The sequence below is a fragment of the Eretmochelys imbricata genome, chromosome 8, assembly GCF_965152235.1.
Source record: "Eretmochelys imbricata isolate rEreImb1 chromosome 8, rEreImb1.hap1, whole genome shotgun sequence".
In the NCBI taxonomy this organism is placed as follows: domain Eukaryota; kingdom Metazoa; phylum Chordata; order Testudines; family Cheloniidae; genus Eretmochelys; species Eretmochelys imbricata.
The window spans coordinates 14,567,677-14,593,567 of NC_135579.1; the positions used below are offsets into that span (position 1 = coordinate 14,567,677).

Consider the following 25,891-nt stretch of genomic DNA (forward strand, 5'->3'; position numbering starts at 1 on the left):
GGTGGGATGGTCAGGGGACGGGGACTGTGGGCGTTGGATAGGGCACAGGAGTCCCAGGGGACCTGTCAGGGGGTGGGGGTGTGGATAGTGGTCGGGGCAGTCAGGGGACAGGGAGCAGGAGGGCTGGGTAGGGGGAGGGGTCCTGGGGGTGATTAGGGATGGGGAGGAGTCCTCTGGAGGGGGCGGTCAGGGGACAAGGAGCCGGGGGGCGTAGATAGGGGGTGGGGTCTTGGGAAGGGTGGTTAGGGACGGAGGGGTCTCTGGAGGGGGTAGTCAGGGGACAAGGAACAGGTGGATTGAATGGGTCAGGGGTTCTGAGGGGTCAGTCAGGGGGCCGGAAGTGACTATTAATAACAGAAATGCTTGAGGCCAAAGCAAATTCAATATAACACGGTTTCACCTATAACGCATTAAGATTTTTTGGTTCCCGAGGACCGCGTTATATCGGGGTAGAGATGAACTATACAAGTCTGTACTGAACTAGCAACAAGCTGAGTTAAGGATTGTTGTGCACATTTTTACCTGATAACTCTTGCAAAGGTTTGCTGAAAGAAGGAAGACTGCATGAGATGACAGTATCGGAATCATTTCGTTAAAGTGAGACCGGAAGTTGGGGAACGTGGCAAGAAATGTATCATCATAAATTCCCTTTCAAATACCAAGAATGTGACTGACAATCAAATAAATGAAGTCACCAGTTGCTAGCACTGGGCATTCCAGATTTGCAGCCTGGGAACATCCTTACCTCCTATTTCTTCCCCGTTAAGAAATGGCATAAAAAGAAGAGATTGTGGGTCATGTGATTTCAGATGCTTGTCACCCTACTGAAACAGGTCTATTTTTATTGGAACTCGGTAGCTACCAATCTGTCATGCTGAACTATGTATCAGTAATAAAGCCAATAATGATGGAAAATTGGCTGTGTAAGTATAGACACTTTGTAGATCTGCTTTGAGGACTCCAGTAAAACAACAAGAATAGGACAAGGGGGTCCCTCTTACGGACTGCCACAAAGCTTTGCTTAATTAGCACAGCAATAGCTCAGGCAGAGCCAATATATTTTTGCTGGTTATGTACTTTTGGACATTTAAATTGGTCTGTTTCGCAGTGGCACTTGCTACTGATACTGCAATTAAGCTTGTGTTAAGCACAGAACACCTAAATTCCCAGGAAGAACAAGGAAATCCAGGTCTTGAACTGTGGATAGAACATTGATACATTCCAGCTACGAAAGTCATGGAAGTTCATGCCCAAAGCCACACAGATTACTTCCCAGAGTTAGAGTGAGGTATCTGGAGGAAGTAGGCAGCCAGAACTGGGATGAAAAGCAGGAGGGTTTCAATAGGCGGGACCATCTTCAAACTTGAAGTGAAGACGGGGGCAATGTACTGTACTGCCCCACTTATAGAACTTAACTGTATGTGAATCCTAATGCAAAACTAACCATAACCACCCATTTGCACTCAGATAATGACTTCTATTTGAAGATCTTAACGGCTCTGCAGGCATTTTACAAATGGAGAAAATGAGATTCAGAGAGAATTCACACAGATAGTCTATGGCAATGCTGGCCCAGAACTCAGCTATCCTGTGCCTACCCCCAAGAACATCCTCCTTCATCCTGCTATCGCAATTACACTGCAAATTCACAGATCAATAAACAGCAGTGCATTCCGCTGATGAAAGGAAAAACCAAAAAGAAAGTTTTCAAGTGACTTTCCAGCAAAGAGCTGGTACAATAGCTAGAAGAAGAAATTTTCTACTGCCTCTCTGTCACCATACATGGCATTGCTCAGGTCAAAGAAAGCAAGACATCTCTGAAAGAAAAAGGTTAAAAAGTCAAGGAATAAAAAGATCACTGTTGGAGGGAATCACTGAAGCTCAAATACTTCGCAACACAATATTTATTTAAAAATAGCATAACGTGGATCTTTATGTTTGAAATGTGAACACATATACAAGCGTTTTATGTATAAATCTTGTGGTACTTTTAAAAGATATACAATATACTGTAATCAAGTTTCAGTTAAATGATTAGCAATGCTCACCGACACAGATACTTCCTCGGTTTTTCTTTTAGAGCTGGAGTCAAATAAGACATTTCGCCCTCTTCTTTCACAGTCCTGATACACAATCAGTCGGATCTGACTTGGGTCAAACTCCGGCAAAGGCCAGCTTGAATGGAAAACAAAAGGACAGAAGCGTCTATTACCACAATGAGTTATTACCTCATTCCTTTTACAATTTTTGTAGGCCTGACTTTATTAAAAAATAAAATCCTACACATGCAACGGCGATTTATTAAACACTTTGAACCTATGGCAAGCATCATGCCTATGTAGATAGAGGGCCAAATCGCACACTGGTGTAAACTGGTTTAATTCAGCTAACAGTATTCATCATAGTAGGATTTCCCAATTCTCTCGGTTTTATTGTGAGTCTGGTGATTTTTAGGGTATTTTTCTTAAAGCCCCAGCTGCGGGAATCAGAGATTGCAAGGGAATCTTCGCTTTCATTTAAAAAAAAACAAAATAAACACATACACACAAACAAACCAAAACCCAGCGGTAGTATTTTTTTAATCCCTCATAGTTGCAGAGAAAAACTTGAAACCGTGAAGTGAGAGGCCCCGAAAGCTTCAGGAATCCAAAGGCAAATAAACAGAGCCCAACATTTCCCCCCAGTCTCGTGATTTTTAAGCCGAACCTCAGGATTTTTAATGCTTGAGGTTGGCAAAGCTGAATATCCATCAGCATTTACCTGCACAACTGAAAAGAAATACACAGAGAAATCACTCACCCTTCCCTTTTATAAGGGCCCAAAATACTGTGAAATGACACTTACAATATTGGTGTTAAAACACACGTCGTACTTAGGCTGGTGTTGTTATTATAGATGGGTCCACACCAAAACCCTAGATTAGAATCACCCTAAACACTAGACAGTTTACAGCTGGATGTGGCTTGGGCCTTTCTCCAATTATTAGAATTGCTGCATTCTGACGCAGAGAGAGAAAGAGTTTGGGCCACCATCACAGGCATTATAAGATCTTGTGTTACTAGACTGGGCCTTTATTGAGATTGTGCTTTCTGGTCCCCTGAAGACACAGTTATCCCCAGCAACTCCTCCTGTAGCCTGGTGACCCCCTGCAAGCCTTCTGCATTCAGGACATCCAGTGACTTATATTAATGGGAGCTCTGCGAATTGATAGCTTGCAAGGGATCAGGTCCACAGGTACTTTTTACCTTCCTACAGATGGTATTGCTTTTATGGCTACATCATAAACTTATGTTATTTATATTTTTAGCATGTAAAGTAAAGTTTGCTTTGCAGCCTAAAGAGAGTGGGAGGCCATGCACCGTGACTCCACAATCCAAATAAAAAAAGAAATTACGACGGTAGGGTTGCCACCTTTCTGATGCCTTATAACTGGACCCCTATGGTCCCGTCCCTGCTCCACCTCTCCCCCTAAGCTCCCACCCCCTTCTCTGCCTCTCCCCTCAGGCCCCAACCGTGCTCCACCTCTTCCCTCAAAAGCCCCGCCTCTTCCCCCCAGATTAAAAACAAAAACAACAAAACCGGATACCAATGGCACCCAAGAGACACAGGCCAAAATCCAGACTGTCCAGGTGAAAACAGGACGGGTGGCAACCCTATATTATGGAGTAACTAAAAATATTAGGAATCTGTAAAAGAAATTCGTAAGTGTTACTGGTAGATTAGTCTCAGCCTGGGGGGAATTTACGCAGCAGCAATAAATACAGTTCTCTGGGTCTCTTGGGAGAGGAAGTCCATTTCCTAACAGCTTAGCCCCACAATTTAGCAACAGAGGAGAAAAAGAGAAGCTGCAGACAGGATACTATGCAACAAACAGTAAGAGGGGGAAAAAATACAAGCAAAAACTTGAGCAATTTACAACTGAAATAAGTTGATGTCCAGAGGTTTCTTTGGGGAGGAGAGTGAGAGGAAAGATTCATGGAAAAATACATTCCCTTATCTACCCATGTAGCTCTAGCTATATGTTCTTTTCATAAATGGTACCTTACTATGAAGCGTAATTGCTATTTGGTTGAGATTTTCACAGCACTAGGGGATTTAGACTCACATGTACCACTCATGTTAAGAGCCTGGTCTTGTCTTGGTGTACACACATCAAGCTAGTTACCCTCAATGAAATGTAGGAGAAGGGCAAAAGACCAGCATTGCTTGCAAGCGCTGTACCCCCAATGAAAGCTGCATACCTCAAAAGCAGACCAGACTGCTAAATAACTGAATTCTACCCCAAAAAAGTACTACGCTTTGCTAGGACAGCTATTAAAATGGCACAACAGAGTCAGACTACAGCGCTTGCAAGCAATGCTGGTCCTCTGCCCTTCTCCTACATCTCCTACCAGCAGGCCCAATCCCACGGCCCACTGAAATCAACAGGAATTTTGCCATGACTTCAGTAGCAGCAGATTCTGGTCCATTAACACTGCAGACTCTGCAGCACTGAACAAGTTCTGACTGATAGCTGGCATGAGAATCCATTCAAGATCTGGTGATGCTCTACTTCATGTGTCACTTACTGTGAAACACAAACACACAACTATTGGTTGGGACTGCACCAGAAGAGGGTTATTTAACTGAGATAGACACCAAACCACTACATTTGGGGATGTTTGGCCCCAAGCCAACCCCCTACACTCAATCTCTAGCTACTGAGGCGGGGCCAGCAGGTAATCTCACGCTCACAGCCCCAGTAGGAACATATGGCTGGGGCATCTCCTGCCCCTAGGTAAAGTGGGTGGAAAGTTTAGAAACCATTCTCATGAACTATGCCATTGACACTATAATAAACAGGTAATAGTAATAATAATAATAATAATCCATTGCTTGCAAAAACATTATTTTCACTTGCCCCACTCCTTCAATGCATTTGAATTTGCTTCTCTATTAAACAAGAGCAAGACTTCTATTAGTCAGTACTTCCGACATTCAGCTTTGAAATCGCTTCACTATCCTGGCAAAGAAGGGCAGGAACCATTCCAGATATTCAGGAAAGTCTGCTTATAACAAGCTCCAAGAGCAGATTACACACTAAGAGGAAAGTAAGCTAAATATAAAACCCTTGCTGCATTCTGCATCATATTTGAGCAAGATAACAAGAGCCTATTTGCTTCTCCGTTTCTGCACATGTCATTTTAACTTTCTTGATACAAGTAGTCAACGTGTGCTGTAAATCATATTCGTGATAGTCCCAGTTTAGTGTTATCTGTGTTACATAATATAGCTCTAACACACAGCTTTAGCCTTGCAAAATATTCTCTGGCAGTGCGAGAGTGTTCCCTGAATCGGAAGAAACTAAAGAGTACTAGCAGACGGTTCAATAGGGACAGGCAGTAAATAGAGGCAGGCTGGCCCCTCAAACTCACACCTGTCCATTCAGCAGTTAGGGTATGTCTATACAGCAATTAGACACCCATGGCTGACCTGTGCCAGCTCACTCGGGCTCACGGGGCTGTTTAATTGCAGTGTGGACATCTGGGCACAGATGGAGCCTGGGCTCTAAGACCCTGTAAGGTGGGAGGATATCAGAGCCTGAACCCCGCAAACCTGAAGCAGCTGGTACGAATCTACAGGTGGGTGCCTAATAGCATTGTAGACATATGCTTAGACACATATTTTAGCAAGAAACAGAATACACAGAGTAGTTTTGCTCTCCTGTTTAGCAGATGTAAAGTATTGTAAGGCTGACATCTAAAAAGAGCATCTGGAGAAAATATACGAACTACTGTCGGCTATATGTAGTGCGCGCTCCCAAAACAAATACTGCAGAGCAATACTCTGGGACAGATAGTCGCTGTTGTAAAAGAAAAACTTACATAGCTAAGGATCTGCCCATCTGTATTCCCAAAGTGTGGGGGATTCTCTTCACTGCAGAGGAAGATGATGGTCCAGTGGTTACAGCACTAGTCTGAGACTTGGGGTTCAAGTCTCTGCAGTGCCACAGACCTGTGTAACCTTGGGCAAGTCACTTAGTTGCTCTGTGTCTCCATTCCCCATCTGTAAAACGGGTATAATGGTACTTCTCTATCTCATAGGGGTGTTGAAAGGATCAATATATTAAAGACGGTGAGGCACTCATAACTTACTACCATAATGGGGCTACCTATGATAGAGGGCCCAAGCAAGGCTGTCAGAACCATTTAGCTCTTAACCCGAGACTCAAAGGATGCAAAAGGATTGCCTTGTATAATGCCCCTCTATTGCTGACAATTTCACGTGTGTGGCATAACAACCTTTGGGGAAATTATGGTAACACGCAGAGAAAACTTTTTCTTTGGGGAGGAGAGTGAGAGGAAAGATTCATGGATATACCCATATAGCTATATATTCTTTTAATAAATGGTACCTTACTATGAAGTGTAATTGCTATTTGGTTGAGGTTTTCACAGCACTCTAGGGGATTTAGACTCATGTGTAGTACTCATGTTAATGAAAGCTGTGTCTAAACCTCCCAACACTGCTGTGAAAATCTTGACTGGTTTTGTTAATGAGAAGTTTCTCATGCATAAGCCAGCTGCTGCTACTTGATCTTCCTGTGGAGCTGATTTTAAGAAATCTCAGTCGGTTGTCATGATAGAGGATTGTGATGTCACAAATTTCATATTCTGAAGGACCAACAGAGGAAGATGGGGTGGACCATTTCATTTAGCACCACAGATCACCTGTCCTGATCGTATTATTGTAGTTCCCATAGGCCTCAAATAAATACTAATAATTCGTATAGAGTGAGATTTTAAATAGTTTAGGAGCTTTTGAAAATCCCATCCGTAATTAGCAAATCGTATAAAGAATATGGCTGTTCAAAGATGGGAAATATGAGAAAAATAGCCTCTTTAAAGCTTATATAAGCAAACAAATTATTTAAAACGCAACTCAAAAATTTAAGTCATTTTCTTTAGATCTTAGCAATGAAGTGCTGGAACCTGGCCCCTAAATGGTGAAGAATGACTTGGTTCTACAGGTACACTTCCAGATATCACATAGTATGTTAGTCGAATCTGCTGCAATTAGATCGTAAAGATGGACTTCTCTCCAAAGGGCAATACTACACAACACAACCAAGTGGGTGCATCATTTTTAACTTTATCACCTTAAATGTCCTTGTCATTTCTGCTCCTGCACTGAATGGGGAAGAAGTGGGGGCATAAGGAATTCTCAGAATACTACCTGGCTGAATCACCAAACTAACGAAGTAATTTTCAAAAAGTCACAAATGTTTGCAAATCTTGTTAGAAGTAATATTGCTAAAACATCCACTCATAAAAATTCAATGGTCAGACATCTCTTGCTCTTCCTTTCCCCTCTTTGAATCCCATTGAATGTAATTTGTTTGCAAAACCATTTAAAACACCACTGCTGAGATTTGTTCAGTAGTATACAAGTCACCGTTCTGAATTCCCTCTCATAAAGGATTTTCTCACACATCTCTAACACACAGCATTTGTTGCTACCACAGATATTTCTCTTGAGGGGGTTAGAGTGATCTTAAGATGATGTTACACCCCATCCCTACGGATTTAATAAATGAGAAAACACACACACAAATCCTCCCTCAGTCCATTAAAAGTTCAATTTTTTTATCTGTAACTAGAAACACACAAACCCCCCTTGTTCTTCTTTAGAATATCAACAGAACCTTTTTCACCACAGTAAGAAATTACCTTAATGATGTTTTTTCTCTTGGCAAAGATTTTACCTCAAATAAGATTTCATGTCTAAATGACTTGGGGCAGTACCAGGTTACTTTTTAATAACTAACACAACTTTTTTGGAAGTACAAATGAAATCAGAGCAAACTAATCAAGACACCAAATAAATAGAAACCTGTAACTTAAATTACCAAAAAGCAAAACCTCTTTAAATAAAGATATGGCCAGGTCTCCAAACAGCAAGCTAAAACTATCAGTCAAATTACTGTTCTCAACATCATGTTACCCATAGGTATGAAAACTGCCCAGTGATGAATCACTTCAAACTATTTTTAAAAGCATCTACGCAAATGATATTTATAGTTTACAGCAGCTTATCTGTTCTGCATGTTTTTCATGTTAGCACCTTTTTAGAACGTTGATAGGAACAGCCACCCTGGAACAGAACTCGGGTCCATCTTGACTGGTGCCCTCGCTCTGATGATGACCAATGCCGCCAGATGCTTCATAACATAGCTAGCAGGACAATGCTACGTGGGGGAGTGGGAGGAGGATATTTTTTCTTGGCCCAGCTGGTGATCAGTTACACTCCGAAGCATGGGGATTCACAGCCCTTGTGGTTTTAACTAATCTACCTGCAGATGCTATTCTTAGAGGATTATTATGTATATGGCAGTTGTGATTAGAGTTCCCAGTCCAGGATTGGGACCCCATTATGTTAAGTCTTGAACAAACATATAACAAAAAGTTTGTCCCTGTCCTGAAGAGCTTAGATTTTAAGTCTAAAGGTGTAATCCATTTCTGAAATCTTTCTAAGCTGTATGCATTTAAAATATCCTGCAGCAGAGAGTTACACAGTTTAGCTACAAGTTGCATAAAATATATATTCTTCTATTAGGTGTACATGTGCTGCCTATTGATTTTGAGAGCCCTTCAGTTATTTTATTATGGGGAGAAGTAAACAGGAGCACCATAATGGCCTTCTATGTACCATTCATTATATTATCGCTATTACCGCTGATCTTGTTCCATCCCTTGTCACCTTAAGGATTTCCTTCCCTTTACCACTCCCCAATCCTCCAGACATTTTTGCTGTGTGCTCCTGGATCTTTTCCATGCCTATGCCTTTGAGAAGATGTGACCAAAAATAAAATAAAATAAAAAAAAAATGGAATGCAGGACTTGGAGTGAGGACATACCATGTTCTCGAACATTTTCTCACCACAAGTGAGTAACTCACTCACTGTTTTGACTGCTACTGTACTTATACAGACGTATGTTGAACTATCCAGGACACATAGATCTTCTTCCTGAAAGAGTACAACTAATTTGGAACCCATCAGGTAAATAACGGGTGGTGTGTTGACAGTATTTCCAGTTTTAATGTAGCCATTTTTGCAAGAAACACCAGAAATGCAAATGAAAGGAATTATCCAAGAATAGGGAATCCAGTTCATACCACTGCTTTGCATTCATGGTGTTTTCAGCAAGGAGTTCTACTTAAATTTCTGAGATGTAATATGGCCTTATGGTTGCAGATGGGGGAAGGAGATAAGGAGATTCCATTGCTAGTGCAATTACAGGACCAACACTTAGAAAAGCTTTGCAAGGTACAGTTGTCCTTAAAAGGTCTCAGGCTGCTGCAGGGTTGTGTGTTCATTTTGGTGAATTTTAGGATGTACGGCCCAATCCCGCAGAGAAAATTCTGACCTATGTGGTTTGACAAAGGCCACAGTCAGGGTCAGCTGATTGGGAGGCAGCTTACCCTACTGCCCTCGTCGACACTGCCTCCTACAGCTGTGAACTTAGTCTGGGATCTTCCAACAATCAAGGGTCTGTGGCTATGGATGGCTGTCAGGGAATAAGCTATGATCTCTAAAGCAGGATCACTGACAAGCTTTTATCCCTAGCCATTGGTTTGAAGAGGTTACGTTTTCAAGGATTGACACGAGGAAGAGGGCTAGAAGCTGACTTTTCTTGTAAATGAAAGCTGAGTCTGCTCTTTTACATTTCTTGGTGCTCCAACCCTGGAAGGAGGAAGGGCACAGCTGCAGGCTGCAAATGCCAGCTTTGTGTCACATCTATAAATCTGTCTCATTGATCTACCAGTTTAGCAATCCTCACTTTGAGTAACTGTAATACCCAGTCCCTGGGATCCTTGTGTTGCTTGCACTGTGCACATACTGTACCATTGGTCACACAGAAAACGGTCAGACATTCTGTACTCTGTACAGTATACCGGGACCTAAACTTCAGCTGGTTTCCACCTTTACTGGCTCCTAAATTCTAACTTGCTGTCTGAGTCCCTAGCTGCAAACTACACTAACTTCGTTTGTTTTCATTTTTAACTCCCACCTGTTAGTCACTTGCCTCTGTTTATCCGTTCAGCTCTCACTTGGATGCCTAATTCACACTTTAAACTCCAATACACCCTAAACGCCTTTTTAAATATGGACTTAGTTCTTCTTTGCTGGCCCCCGAGAAAAAGTACTCAGAATATAAAGACACAGTATAGACTGGTTAACCATATTATAATTAACACATTAACCTGAAATCATCTTGAGACTGTGAAAATAAATACCCCAGAAGGTTTGTGAAAAGGATTAAATATGTTGACCATCTTTACAACTTGACTTCCAGCAATCAAGAATTTAAAGTCAACACTAGCAATTCCTCAACATAGATTTTTGGGTATATTTAATGCATGCCATTCCAGAAAACACCTGGTTAGTTTCAAGAGGATTTACAAACACACACACACAGACACACACACTTTCCCTAATTTGTTCTTTTGGAAAACCAGTCTGTAATATATAAAAACACACAAAAAGCAAGATTAGTCCCTTCAGATTAAATTCATTAGCCCTGAACACAACACTTTTACACAACATAACATTATTTTAGCACATCAGCATTAGCCTTTGCAAAATTATAGCAAATGGCATTAATTTAAGGTATTTTTAAAATGCAGAATAGTGCCACTCTATATACAGCTATAGGCATTATCAACTATATCTATTTTAGAAAGCATGACATTTCTATAAAAAATGTGTTATGGCATCAGATCTATTGTTAAGATATTTAGTAACCAAATTGTTAAAATAATTTCAATAACGTGAGGATTTATCATACCTGGGAAGCATCTTTGTCCCCCAAGCAGTTCCACTTTTCAGAATCCCTATAAACTCCTGTTATGCCCAGCTGCCAACCCAGGTTAATAATAGCAATGAGCCATATTCATCCAAAACCACAAGACTGTCAGGTGACATATTGAGAGGTCTGAATTTAACTCAAACAAAAGACTCTCCATGCGGCAATGCAAAAAGCTTAATCCTGGCAACCGGATCATAAAACCAGCCTTAAAGAAAGCAGATCCCTGAAGCAAAATATGGACTTTTCCACAAGGATCCATCTACACTGTCCTATAGTTTCATAACCAATATCCTGTCCTTCCATTCCGCTGCCCAGTCCAGGATCTTTACTAAAGTAAACATTGTCTGTTTTTCCAGTTCCTTTGTCTCCTCAAGTGTATTACTGCGGAGGAGAGAAGATCAGTCTAATTCATTTGATAGCTAAGTGCTGCTTTGGCAGTCAACGTAGGCTGTACATGCCAGTTTAAATCTATCCTTCTTCTTTAGTGAATCCAATATGGGTTGAGCCTCATGACCAGAATTCCCTGGCAATTGTGGCTGCAGTTCTAAACCCCCAGGATCCACATTTGTCAGGAATTCAGACTGATCGAAGAAGAGGGGAGAAAAACAAAGCAGCTTGCTCTCAGACACCTCCCCCTTGACATTCTTGGAAGCTGCAGGATGCTCCAGTCCAACCCAGGCTGACAGGCTGAGCCAGGCGAGTGGAAAAGCAAGCACTAATAGCCATCATGTGACCCAGAGCTGTCAGTATATGCCACCTGGATCTGCAATGAGCCTGCCAGCCAATCCCAGCTCTGCTATGATTCATGCACACAGATTTCACCATTAAAATAAGGCCTTTAAAGGTTTAACAGGATAGGGTGCCTGCTTTATACTGGAAATCCAAAAATGATGCCTACAATTATTCACAGTTATTGCACAGGTTTGGATTGTTGATACACAGTTACAGTGCAGAACTGAAGTATGTTTCATGCTAAGTGAAAAAGGAAACATTTCATGTTTTCCAGCAACCTCTATCTTTCCCCACCATCAATCTCCAATAGGAACAAAGAAGGCACTGTATGCTCTATAGAGGCTCATTAAGATTACAAGTAATCAGGAACAGTCAAGACAATTGGATGGCAATATACAGATTAGAAACAGGAGATGTGTAATAAGACCTGCTAAGAAATCCTGACCAGCTTCAGAGCTGTAAACAAGGTTTCATAACTGCTCTTGGGGTAACCCCTGGCCATAGATGGAAGCTGTTTGGTAATACCATCACAAGAGCAAAAAGCTCAGTGTTTACAGGATTTGTCCCAAAATCTTTGGAATTGGGTGGACAGTGAAACATCCAGAAAGGTTCAGCGTGTGTGTGTGTGTGAGTGTGAAAAAGTAGGATATATGCAGAGGTAGAAAAACAACACACAGTGGGGACCATCAACTTAAAAATCTGGGAGGAACCCCACTTTAATTTTACTCTGTATCTGGAAACTTAAGGGTTTTGCTAGCACCTAGGATACACAGGGAGTTATCAGAATCTGTTTTCCAACATTAGGATTTTCTGCAGCATTCCCCCCATCGCAAAATGCATTTCTACCGCTAATCCCTTAATTTCATAGAAGCGGAATGAGCTAATACATAGCTTCACAAACTTCATTCCTGGAGCCTGTCCTGCAGAGGATTTCCTACCTTCCAGGGTGAATTCCATTGAAGAACACAGAGTTCCTGTACAAACAGATACCCCTGTGGAACACGCAGAATGTTAGGACTCCAAGGGCGAATCCCTCGCTCCACTGAAGCCAATTGCAAAAATCCCACTGGTTTCAGTGGAGTCAGGATTTCACCTCAAAACTCTACTTGAGTGGTGTCTTTTTGATCCCTTGTAATGGGAACAGGAAATAAATACCAGAAGTAGAAACTCAGTATAACATCCTGAACTACAATCTCTTGTGCTCATTAGAGTGACCAAAATTAAGGACCAAAGCTCAGATCCTGCAAACAGTTATGCATATGTTTGACATAACACCTAACTAGCGAGTAATCCCAGTGGAATCAGCAGAACTACTCAAATGAGTAAAGCTAATCATGTGAGAAATTGCGGGCGGGATTGGTGCCTTAAACTCAGATTCTGCCTTTCATACTCTCAGCTCCCTTATAGATGATAACATTTGACCCTAAGTTATCTTCTTGCTTACCAAGGGGCATAACCAATAATACAGTAACATGCTCTTGCTAGAATGAAATTGCTTGAAAACCATCTATGTTATGTGCTCTGTATGCACTGCTCTCTATAAAATTCAATGATGTCAAAAGTGACCTTTTTTCCTAGGGATGCAGCAGTGATGAGTTGAGCCCAATGTATTATGTAAACATTTATTTACAGGAGTAACGCCTGAAGTTTCCATATTATCTCACAGTAACTTGAGGCACATTAAAGAGACAAGCTTTGAAAGAGGATGCAGCCACAGTCTAACAAGTGAGCAGGAAAAAAATCTGAATGGATATCACTCAAGATGTGCTAAGTGAAGTCAAGCCTGACAACTACAGACAGACAGCAACAACTACCGAATCCTATATTGACAATCCTCTGTATGTTTCAGGAAGGCCATAGGATAAGTTAGAAACACCACCACCATGATGCATACATACAGAAACAGTCAACCTTTTCCTGGATGGCTACCTGAGACACATCCTGTTCCACAGAGATTTATGCGTACCCCACTTCACCTGAGGACCATGGGAGTTTCTGGTCCCATAAGGAGCACAAGATCAGGCTCTGAGTTAGTAAAGTAGATCTAATTACACTATTGGTTATTTCCCATACACAGTTGTGTCCTCTTCCCTGTGCTATTAGCATGGAATTAATTTTGTGATAGAGATGCAGCTTCTAATACTGATAGGTGCCTCCATGAAAAAGGATTTCTAAAAATTTTGTAGCTCAGAGAGAGTTGTCTTAGTTTCCCATTTAGGCCAATATTTTCCCATTGACTTCAACAATGGATACAGATGCTCAGCACCTCTGAAAAATCAGGCTGTTTATTTAGGGGCTTAAATATCAATTTAGGCAACACAGCTGGTAAATACTTTAAAAGTTCAAAGTTCAAAAGCAAAATTTGCCAAAATGTCCTTCCTGAGGCCCCAATCCCACAATGAACTCCATGATAGAGGATCCTAGGCTCTCTGCACACTGAAGGCCTGCCTAGATGCAGGGGTCTCTTTGCATGTAGCAGCATCCAGGATTGAAGCCGGAGGTTTCATCCTTAAGTCAGTGGGGCTTCCTGCACAGATCACAATACTAGATTGTTACAAACTAAGGCAACAAAGTACAGCTAAACCAGAATAAAATAACCACTCACACAGAAAGGCGTTTATTGCCTTTACTGTATACGGAGTCAAAACTGCAGCCAAAGCATAAATGCAATTTTGGGGAACAAATCACCTGATTCTAAATTCTTGAGATAAAAGTTTATTCGAACCCCAAGTTCAGGCTAAATAAAGGAGTTTCAGCCATTTTGTCCAATAATAGAGAATACAATGAATTATTTTTGCTTAGAATTTGTCTTACGTAAGTAAAGTTCCCTCACATGCTTGGTGCATTTACACCAAAAACCAAAGCCAAGAAATGGTCCTATCTTTGGCTAGTAATGCAAGATGATAGAAGCTTGAAGCTAGGGCAGAAAAACATAATGAAAACCAATGATGATTTGATTTGAAACCTGATTAGAAATATTTTGATCCCATTTCGCTATAAAATACTTGCCTTCCTGGAATTACTATTGAGCTAGACTTTTAAAATTTTTTGCTTTATGTGCATTTTTGGATCATTGTAGAGAAGAACTACTGAATTCCTTGCTGGCTGGGAAAAGAAACTGACAGTACTGAATAGAGAACCGTAAAGATGTGGAATTGGAATATATGTATATGAATCCAGGCTTTCTCAGCAGCTTAAAGTTAGCAGCAACCAAGATAATCAGGAAGAAGGAAGGCAACCCATATTTCCTCAGCAAGATAACTGAAAGAGCTGCATTTTCTACCAATCTAGAGAAACTTTTAAGAGGATCATAGAATCATAGATCCTGTCAACCTGCTTAGGTCCCCAGATTTATCTTCCTTAAAGAACACTAGACCCTATGGTTTCCAATAAGAAATGCTTTTATATATATAAATAATAACAAATCTTTAATGTAGGACCGAATCCTACAAACCCTTTACGCATGGTGCTCACACTAAGTCAAGAAGACTTCAAGTTGGAGTAATTACTTTTATTGACAGTGTAAAGGGACTTGACCCTAAATAAGAATCTGACACAAAGAGACCTTGTGCAATGCCTCATGGGATTTACCTTCCTTTTCACATGGTAAATGTTTGAGCTTGAGCAGGACGATGTCCCCCTTTAAAAACTACGTGAAAAATTAAGAAAGTAAAGATGCCTAATGTAAAAATAAACCATCAGAGAAAGAATCTAATGCATAGTTAAGCTACACTGGAACACTGGTGTTTGTTTTGTATCCAGTTTCCAACTGCCATCTCCTATAAATAAGACATGAGACACCAAACAAACCTACATAATACCAACTGGTACTGCAAAACAACAGGGCATTTTTTCCCCTGCCAAACAGTTATTTTATTGTGCACTCCCAAGTAATCAGAGAGCTGAATAATCTCTCCCTGTAGCTATTAAAAATAAAGAGTAAATAGTTTAGTGTTGTGTGTATTTAATGGAAAGTTTTGGGAAAAAATCCCAACACAAATCACTCCCGATAGATATAAATAGTTATTGTAATAGAGTGGGGAACATGAACTTGTCTTCACTTAGGTCATATATTTAAAAAGCAAATGAAATTCTCTTGTCTGGAAAGGATGCCTTTTTTAGTGTGTTGATTTTTTTCTGTGTAATTCTGGTAATGTTTTCTTTGATCCTTAAACCCATGTACAAAACTTTTGCCTCTGTCTTCCCATCCCTTCTGCATAGTCTTAAAGACAACCTAACATTCAATGGTAAAGCATCTACATTTAACTTCTACATAAAATTACTCTGCACACAATATGTTGCATTTCCCCCATTAAAACTAGCATCAACACTTCCTGCAAGTTCCCAACACTGTGAATTATCAATATGAAAAACTAATTTTGGCTGTTTCACAGTACAGGACACGAAGCAATTTCAATGCAACTCAAGGTACTTGAGAAAAACAAGGTTACTAGCTTAAGTTTATGAGTTGCTAAGCCGATTTCTTACATGAATAAACAGTGACTTCGTATTTTAAATTTTGGAGGTCATATATATGTTGAATACATCAAAGAACTCAAAAAGGGCACACTGTGAAGATATGAAAACATTTACTATCAATAGAGATAGTCTGAATATAAGATCTCTGCTGCCACTGAATCTGAAGGTGTGTGGGCCAGCTTCTCAGCGGATATAAATCAGCAAAATTCCATCACAGAATCATCAATTTCCAACATTCAAAAATCATGAATCAGGCCCCCAAAATAACAAAATTACCTTAAGAATCATGAGATTTTAAAAACAATAATACATTTTGGGTTCTTTTTATTTCTCTTCTGGTTTTTTGAGCCTTTGGGAGTCATGTTCTCAAGCTTTTCTCTGCAAGAAGGCTAGAAAAGGTTGTGGTTTGTTTTTTTTTTAAAATCAATTAAATCTGGCACTCTCCTAATAATATGCCTCCAGGAGCCAGAGCTTTAAGAAAAACAAGTATTGTAAGACTCTTGATAAAACTTGTGATAGCTGGCAATACTGCTATTACTTCCATGGAGCTTCCATGTTGATTTACACCACCTTAGCACCCTGATGGCCTATCATCTGCTTCTATATCAAGAAAAAGTAAATATTTTATTAAACAGTCATGTAACTTCCTAACAAACAGACCAATTATAAAAGATTATGGATAGAAGTATCCATACCCTATAAATACCAATGTACCCATACAGTATATATCCACACGCTTAATATCAAAACACCTCTCTTGGCTGGCATCGTGGCAGCAGGAGACCAGGCACAATATGGGATCCCTGCTTTTTAAACAAGACATGAAGGTGATATCACTGAGATCCAAACAAAGGTCACCGATTGCACCATGTTTTCCTCCTTCCTGTCTGGTCAACTGATAGGAGAATATTAAATGAAACCATCTGTTTTCTCCTGTAAGGGTGCGTGACCATTCCAGAACTCAAGGGCTCTGGAAAATGACAGAATGACTGGGAAACTGTCAGGTCTGCCTGAAGAATTCCCCATGTGCAGCAAACCAAGTTGAGTGTATTTTTTTTTTCATTCCCCTCTGTCTCCAGCTACCGCTCAGCCAGTCACCCTGGAATTCAAGGACTCATCTAAGCAACATGGACAGAGAGATGGATAGGAACTCCCTCCTCACAAGGGGTATTTCTCTGCCATTGCTCTACCTGACGACTACCACCTCAAGTCAGTACTACCAACTCTCACAATTTTATTGTGAATCTGACAACACTTGCTGTTTTTCTTAAAGCCCCAGCTCCGGTAGTCAGGTGATCACGGGACAATCTCAGCTTTCATTTAAAAAGAAAAAAGTACCTAGCCCTTGTGGTTGCAGAGAAAAGCTTGACAAAGACTCAAAAACCAGAAGGCAAAAAAAATGTATTTTTAAAATCTCATGATTGTTGAATGCATGGAGTTTACAATACTGCAGCTGCTATTATATAGTATTTGGAGCATCACTGATTTGCTGTGCTGATTCTAGCAAACTGCATGCCAGGCCACTCCAGTAGGTAACTTGTTGACCAGCAGAGCAGATTTCCCCAAAGCTAGCAGCCATACACTGCTTTGTAACCCAAAAAGACCATAACCAACAAACTCATGTTCAACAGGACTGCTGTCCAGCTCAGGGGATACACAGATGACCCCTGGTGGACATCTAAATCCTGCAACCACTGTGTGAGAAAAGACTCCAGCTCTAGGGGATGAGGGCAGGCAAGCCAGTCTCATGCAGACTGAGGTTCCCAATAGGGTTGCCAACTATCTAATGGCACAAAACCGAAAACCGGACACCTGGCAACCCTAGTTCCCAATGACCACCCCAGAAGATCCACACATGCTGCTCTGGAGCCCAGTACATGACAGAGGTTGCCAGCATTAACGAAGCAACCTGTTATATATTTTAAAAACATGCTGCAGGGTTTGTTTCCCAAATCTTATAAGGAAAAAATACTGCCTTGCTTGTGAAATTGATATGGCTTGAACATGTAGTGCAGGGATTTGAGCGTTCTTTGGCCACAGTCCACCTCCATATAATTGATTAAGGTGGCTGCACTTGTGACTAGGCGATAATTGAGAACCCAATAAATCTCCAGACAAGTATGTGCCAGCCGGACTTGGAAAGCGATTGCAACAGAGCCTCTGTAACTTGATGCAATTAAAAAAAATAAATCAAAATTAAAACAGGCTATTAGTTATTTTTCACCCACAAATGCCAAACCAGCCTGAATGCCTCATCCTGCATTCCTTGGCCACCAATTGCATCTCCAGCTGGAATCAAAGGAAGCTGGAGGGGGAACAAAGACTGATATCTTTTAAAAAATCCTCCAGTGTCTTGAAAACACACGTGTAAACTTGACCACTGGGATTTTTTCCAACAGCTCCATCCATTCCCCTCTGTCGCCCCACCCCATGTACAATTCTTAGAGTGTAGATTCTCCTGCAGTTTATTCAATCCATTATCCTGGAGAAAAAATGATTCAGGATTTCTCACACAAGGAACCAGAGTAGCAGCCGTGTTAGTCTGTATTCGCAAAAAGAAAAGGAGCACTAGTGGCACCTTAGAGACTAACAAATTTATTTGAGCGTAAGCTTTTGTGAGTTACAGCTCACTTCATCAGTTTTCCACTGCATGCATCCAATGAAGTGAGCTGTAGCTCACGAAAGCTTATGCTCAAATAAATTGGTTAGTCTCTAAGGTGCCACAAGTACTCCTTTTCTTTTCACATAGGGAAGAGCAGTGATCCTCCAAAGATTCACAATGATAAGGGTATGAGTAACATTTTACTCCATCCCTCATGTGACCACTTAATTATGTGTTGATTCATTCAGTCATGAGATACCAATGTGACGCAAGCAAATAAGGATGCAAGCCCTAACACCAAAGAAAGAGTCATGCCTGTTCTGCCAGTTTCTATATTAGCAAACCACAGAGGGGACATCCAGTTCTGACAGACAAAATGGACATTTCTTTACATATAAGCCAATCGCCAAATCACTTCTTTTGCTAAGAAACAAACACTGAAATGGTCTGGGAGTTGGGTGCCCAAGAGACCCCTGTTCATTTTATCCCATCACAGAAGTTAAGACAAGCGGGGATATTCTGATTCTTAAATTCTTCAGAGTGAACCTTGCAAGGAATGTAGGTAGAGCTCTCTGAGAACAGGCCCTTTCCTCTGGTGATCCAGGTCTGAGCTGTTTCAGGATATGATGCACTTATTTTATTTTAAGCATATGAGCAACTTTCCTAGGGTACGATCCTGGCCACGGCAATATTTTTCAGGTTTCCTTTTGCCAGACAGCTTTTTTATACTGGGCCTGGCTGCTGTAGCAACAGACTCTTTAAAAAAAGAAAAACAAATCAATTTTCATTATAATGTAAACCAATTTACAAATGGTGTGGATATTTACAACAGGAAAAGTTGGAGGAAATTAATCTACATGTATTTACTTGAACTAAAGCCTGACGTATTGACACTTAAAATATTTTAACACTTTCAGTGTAAAATCTGGTTTCACAGTCAGTGTTACTTGGTGTACATTAACTCATTATGTTATTAGATCATTTATAAAAATGTTCATATAAAACTGACATTAAGCAATGGTGAACTAATGATTTTTCCACAGACTATATTTTATTTCATTTTGATGTGTTAGATACCTACAGCTTATTTCCATGGGAAAAATACTGCATGGGATATTTATATACAACCTTGAATCTTTACTAGAGAATTTATTTCAATAGTAACATTTTTAGACCCGTGTGGCCTTATACTTCCTCATGGGCCCTCTAATCATAATGGTTCCTTTACAAATATTAGGCCCTAATTCAGCAAGCTACTAAACATGTGCCTAGCTCTAAGCATGTGAGTAGTCTCACTGAAATCAATGGAAATACTCAGGGGCTGAAAGTAAGGCACACATTTAAACACTTTGCCGAATCAAGGTCTTTGGAATGCACCAAAAATTCAGTCTCAGTTACACAAGAACAACTGAAAGCTAAACCACAGGTGTTGATTATCTAAACAAGCATAACAAATTAAGATATAACGAATGAAATACAGTACAGTTATAAACTATTTATGGTGATGTTCCTATACACTCATATTGCATATTAGCCGATGAACTTGCAATAAATAATAAATAAATAAATTATGGCCAACACTTCTCATCTCATCACTTCCAGTGATTTTTTGCCATTTGTTAAGAGCCAACAAGCTCTTGGCTTTGCACAAGACAAATAGGGTATGTCTACACAGCAGCTGAACATCCGCAGTTGGCCCATGTCACGTGGATTGGACTGCAGGGCTGTAACACTACAGGGCAGACATTCAGGATCAGACTGGAGCCTGGGCTCTGGGACCCTCCTCTCTCTCAGGGTCCCAGAACTCGCGCTCCAGCCCAACCCCAAACATCTACACCATAATTTTACAGCCCCACAGCCCAAGCCCTGCAAGCCTGAGTCAGAGGACCTGGGCCAGCTGTGGATGTTTAATTGCTGAAGTCCCTAAACAATTTAAAATTCAGGGGCCCAATCCTGCAAACATATTCCTGAGTTTACAGAAGTCAAACACCCGTGTTTAACTAAAAGTAGTCAAGGACCATGTTCATGGCAATAGGAGCGATATTCAGCAGCAGCTGTTTGAAGGGCCAGGACATAAAAGACAGATGCAGCTATCATAAGACGCACTGGGAAACAGACAGGAAGGTGTGAATTGAGGAGGTTTGTTTTTTTCCCCCTCATATACAACACTGGGATGGAGAAGACATAAGGGGTTAATGTTTGTGGGCACTGCTCTCTATCTTTTCTACTGAGATGGCCCCCACAACCATAGTGCCAAAACATCTCCAGAATGTAAGGTAGTCTCCTCATCACACTCCCATGAGGCTGGGAGGTGCTTTCCCCCCATATTACAGATAGGAAACTGAGGCACAGAGACACTAAATAACTTGACCAAGGTTACCCAGGAAGTCTGTGGCCAAGCAAGGTTTCACAAGTTCTAAACTATCTTTCTTTTGTAGTCAACTTTTTCTTGTCAGCATTGCAGAAGATAAATTTCTTTATCTAATTGTAATTAACTTCAGCAAAGGGGCACTAAACCACCAGTCTCTGGGAATACATCTTCCTTATGCCTTAGTTGATATAACAGAAGCCTGTATCGTATGGTTAAAAAGTACATCATGATCCTTATGAAAGCCACCGAATTGTTCATATTGATTAAAAAGTAGTTCTGATACATGCTACTAAAAATCAAAAGCAAAAGGAATGGCTCTGAACCTGAGATTCATTTAAATTATATATAGGATTTTAATTATAGTGATAAAGTCAGCACTCACTATGACGAACGGGGATATGACCAATCCAAGATGGTGTTTCAAAGCACCCTTAAACTAGGCAGCCGGTTTAAAACAAACAAAAGGAAGTATTTTTTCACACAATACACAGTCAACTTGTGGAACTCTTTGCCAGAGGATGTTGCAAAGGCCAAGATTATAACAGGGTTCAAAAACGAACTAGGTAAATTCATGGAGAATAGGTTCATCAATGGCTATTTGCCAGGATGGGCAGGGATGGTATCCCTAGCTCCTGTTTGCCAGAAGCTGGGAATGGGGGACAGGGGATGAATCACTTGATGATTACCTGTTCTGTTCATTCCCTCTGGGGCACCTGGCATTGGTCACTGTCGGAAGACAGGATACTGGGATAGATGGACCTTTGGTCTGAGCCAGTAGGGCCATTCTTATGAGGGCATTTCTCTGCAACTTAGTTCAAACTCAAGTACTGAACATTCCATTCAGTTTCTACCCTACTGGGTCTTCATAATTAACATGCAGAAGAGACAAGCGAGTCCATTTCTGTCTTGTTTAAATACTACAAGCATCATGTGGGTACTGTGAAGAAACAGTCTAGACTGCTCAGTTCTCCATAGCAATAGTAATGCTGTTCAATGCTTTTCCAGTTTAAGAACTCTAAGGTGACCTGAAACTATTTCAGGTAGGCCTATATATAGAGCAGACACTGAAAGAAACTACTTAACTTGACTTTACTATTCTATAACTGCTAGGAGATCAGGACAAATTAAGAATGGACATCTGAGCACACTGCACAGAAAAACAGCTCCATCTGAGGTTTGCAAAAGTATTTAACCTATGAGAAAAATGGGATAGCCTGGTAGTTAAGAAAAAAGTGAACCACAAACTTGATCCTACAAAATGCAGAATGCTTTGGTCTCCCGATCCTGCACAGCACTTATGCATGTGCTTAGCTATTGACCTCTGGGTCAACCCACTTACATTATCAGAATTATTTACAGGATTAAAACTAAGCACAAGGATAAAAACTTCAGCCTAGCATAAGGATACAGGTGATTGCCCAGACACTTTCTGGATGAGGCCTTGTACCATTAACAGGAAGGAGGTGAAGGAGCGTTGTCACATCATTAGTGCTTAGCTGCATGGAACGGTCTCGTTAAATTCAGACAATTGAAAAAATAAACATATACCAAAGTAAAGACAGGCCAAATCTAGACCCTGAAACCTGGATCCTTTCACATTGCAGTTAGAAGGGACAGTGGATTACATTTGAAACCCATCTCTACCATCTTGGTCAGTCAAGTTAGATCCCAAACAGGAAAGGGATCTGTTTTACAGTTCAGATACAGCTGAAATCTCTGTCTCAATAAATCACTTTGGATCAGCATCTCAACAGAAAAAATTACAAGATATTTTCAGCATTACTGAACCCAGACCCAATCCAGATTCAGGTTTGCTTTATATAGAGTTGACCTGAATGTCAAACACATGCTGAGGAAGAGGGGGGTATGCACAGAAAGGTTTTATGAATGAGGTTTTTAAAGAATCACATTATTTCTCCAATCTATTTTTGAGTGGCACTCAACCTATCATCTTTTGTCTCTCTCATATGCTCCTTTCATTGAACTCAGACTACTGAACAGCAACATGGAGAAAAGGAGCGTTTATAAGCTGTTGCGAAAGGAGAGTTTATAGGCTGGAAAATGAAATATTATTAGATTGGTGGTTTTCTCCTTGGGTTTATAAGTTATGCTACACCCAGCAGTACAATAATGAGGCTACAAGGGTGAAAATCATAATACACAGTGCTTGAAAAAAAAATTAAGATATATATAGCCAAGATTTTCAAAAGTGACAGGTGCTTTTGGGTGCCCAACTTGAACCATCTAAATGGGGATGGAATTTTCAGAAAAAGCCGAACACCCAATTTCTGAAAATCAACCTTTTTTTAAAGGTGTCTCAAGTAGGCTGTCCAGAATCATTAGTCATTTTTAAAAACTGTAGCCATGAACACACACTGTATGGAGATTATGGGTAAAATTTTCAGAAATGTCTTAGGAATTTAGGAGCCTACATCCCACTGACTTTCAATGAGACGTAAGCTCCTAAGAGTGTAAGTCACTTTTGAAAATGGGACTTAAGCTCCTAAATGCCACACATTCAAAGGTATATAGGTGCTTAAAGATAAAGATGGGCACCCAGTGGGATTTTCAATGGGAATGAGGCACCTAATCTCAGGGACCTAGCAGGATTTTCAAAAGTGCCTATCTGAATCTCTAGGTGCCTAAATACCTTTGAAAATCTGGCCCTAAGTGCCTATGTCACTTTGGTTGGTTGATCAAACTTAGTACAAAAGTTCTAAACAGAGAAATTTAAAATTAAGGAAGGAGCAGTCACCTTGCCTCATCTTACAGTGTGTAGATAATAAAATACACCCAAATTGTACACATTAGAACAAGCACTGTCTTTATCACTGGGTTCAGGTGGCACATACAAAACAAAATCAAGTTTTGCCTTGACAATTTATGCAGTCAACAGAAATAGCTGATAAAAGCTACATTGTGCAGTTGGATAGGTTGTATTCTATACAGATATATATATATATTTTACTGTGATAAAATCCATCTCCTTTGTTGCCAACACTAATGAACTAGTTCAGAGTGCTGTGCAAGTCGACCTAGGCCAACACAGCGGCTTGTCTGGCATGGCTAGAGCGACTCCTGTCTGCTTCTTGGTGAGACAATCATGCTGCAGCAGAACAAACCATTTCTGGTGCAGTGCTGATCTGATCCACTGCAGGATACCCAGGGTGTCAGCAAAGCACGTTTTGTTTCGTTCATGTAAAACCGTTTTTTTTTTTAAAAAAAAAGCTTGAACAAAAACCTAGTGTTCCTCTATTCCCTGGGGAGGGGCAGATTTGGCTTTACTCTCACTAGAGCACAAAAAGGAACACTAGCATTTTTTGTCTAGCTTTTTTCCTCTATTAGATCAGTTCATGTGAGCATTTGGAGGATGGGGGGACCCAACGAAAGCTGGTGCCACGGATATCCTGTTGTGAACCATTAACAGCATGACAAGAAGCCATTTATTCTGCTGTATCAATTAGAAAGAATGGCTCACAAGTTGGATGGCTCGAGCTGTCAATTCCACCAGGCTGTGTTAAGGCTGGTTTTTCTAAAGGCGCTATAGGCAATATAATTGCTTGCTCTGCTCCTGTCCCCTGCTCCCATCTTTGGCATTGTGCATGTCACTTAAAATTATCCGAGTAAAGATCTTAGCAGCTTTTGCTCTGCAGACTGTGGCGCAAAAACAGGATGGTGCGGCAGCCAGATGGAACATGAAAGAGGGAGAGGCTGAGACAGCAGGCCTCCAAGAAAGGGGGTAATTTGGAAAAGGACAAAAGAATGGGTGGGGGTGGGGGAGGGACCTGGCTTCACTTGTTTCTTTAAAAGAGGAGAGAGAGAGAGAGAGAGAGAGAAAGAACACGAATTTCTTTTCCAAAAGCAGAGGAAAATGGATGTCACTAGTAGGAAGAACAACAAATAGAATTCAAGGAAAATACAGAGAAAGAGGCACGTGGAGCATTTAGGTTAATTAATGCTTTCATGTGTGTCTCTTGAAGGCTGGGAGAGAGAGAAAGAGTGTTCAGGGTTGAGAGAGAAGTTGCAGAATGTTATCACTTCACATCCAACTAGGCTGACCAGATAGGAAGTGTGAAAAATCAGGACACATTTGGGGGGGGGAGCTACATTTGCATATATAAGACAAAGCCCCTACCATCAGGACGTCTGCCCACCGTACATCCAACATTCACAGCAACTTGAGTTTTTAATTATGTGCCATTTTTAATGTTACTTCTTTCAAACAAACGTGGATTCCAAAATCCAATCTAATGCCATTTTCCTGCAGACATGCTGAAGGTGGAGCCAGCACATGCATCTGCTGATAAAGAACAAAGGGGCACAAGGGAGGGCACATGAGGTACCTCTACACTGCAGCTGGGAGCGAGCCTCCGGCAGACAGATTCCTGACAGCAGGGCTCAAGGCAGCATCATAAAAATAGTTGTGTGGATGCTGGAGTTCCAGCTGGAGTTTGGGCTCTCAATCCTATGGGGTCGGGTGGGCTAGCTCAAGCCTGTCTACCCCGGCTGGGGGAATCGCTCCCAGCTGCAGTGTCGACATGCCCATAGGGAGCAGTCTCTGGCCAGGGCATTGTTAGTAAATGCAGGAACAGAACAAAAGAAAAAAAGCCATGAAAAATTAGATAACTTTAAAATACCTTTGCCTCTTTTCTCCCCCTAACCTTTTCCTCTCTTACTTGTTGATATTTTAAATATCCTAGTATCACCATATATTTATGTAGCACCTGTTATTCCAAAGGAGCCCAAAGCACATTACAAACTATGGCCCTGATCAGGGAAGCAGGTGGACTTTTGCACCCACAGGGGTCCATTTACAGGAGCAGGGCCTGTGTATGTATATACATACAGAATGCACAT

At 40.9% G+C, this 25,891-nt stretch overlaps 1 protein-coding gene across 3 annotated transcripts in view; it reads right to left on the reverse strand.

Moving 5' to 3' along the window:
- Nucleotides 1-25,891, reverse strand: part of FNIP1 (folliculin interacting protein 1) — a 92,593-nt gene that overhangs the window by 52,449 nt on the left and 14,253 nt on the right. For all 3 annotated transcript variants that reach the window (XR_013346923.1, XM_077825112.1, XM_077825111.1), the window contains exon 2: nt 2,049-2,175. Coding sequence is in view for 2 of the 3 variants with exons in the window: in XM_077825112.1 (XP_077681238.1) it covers nt 2,049-2,175 (127 nt within the window). In the remaining variant the exon portion in view is untranslated. The remainder of the gene's footprint in view (nt 1-2,048; nt 2,176-25,891) is intronic.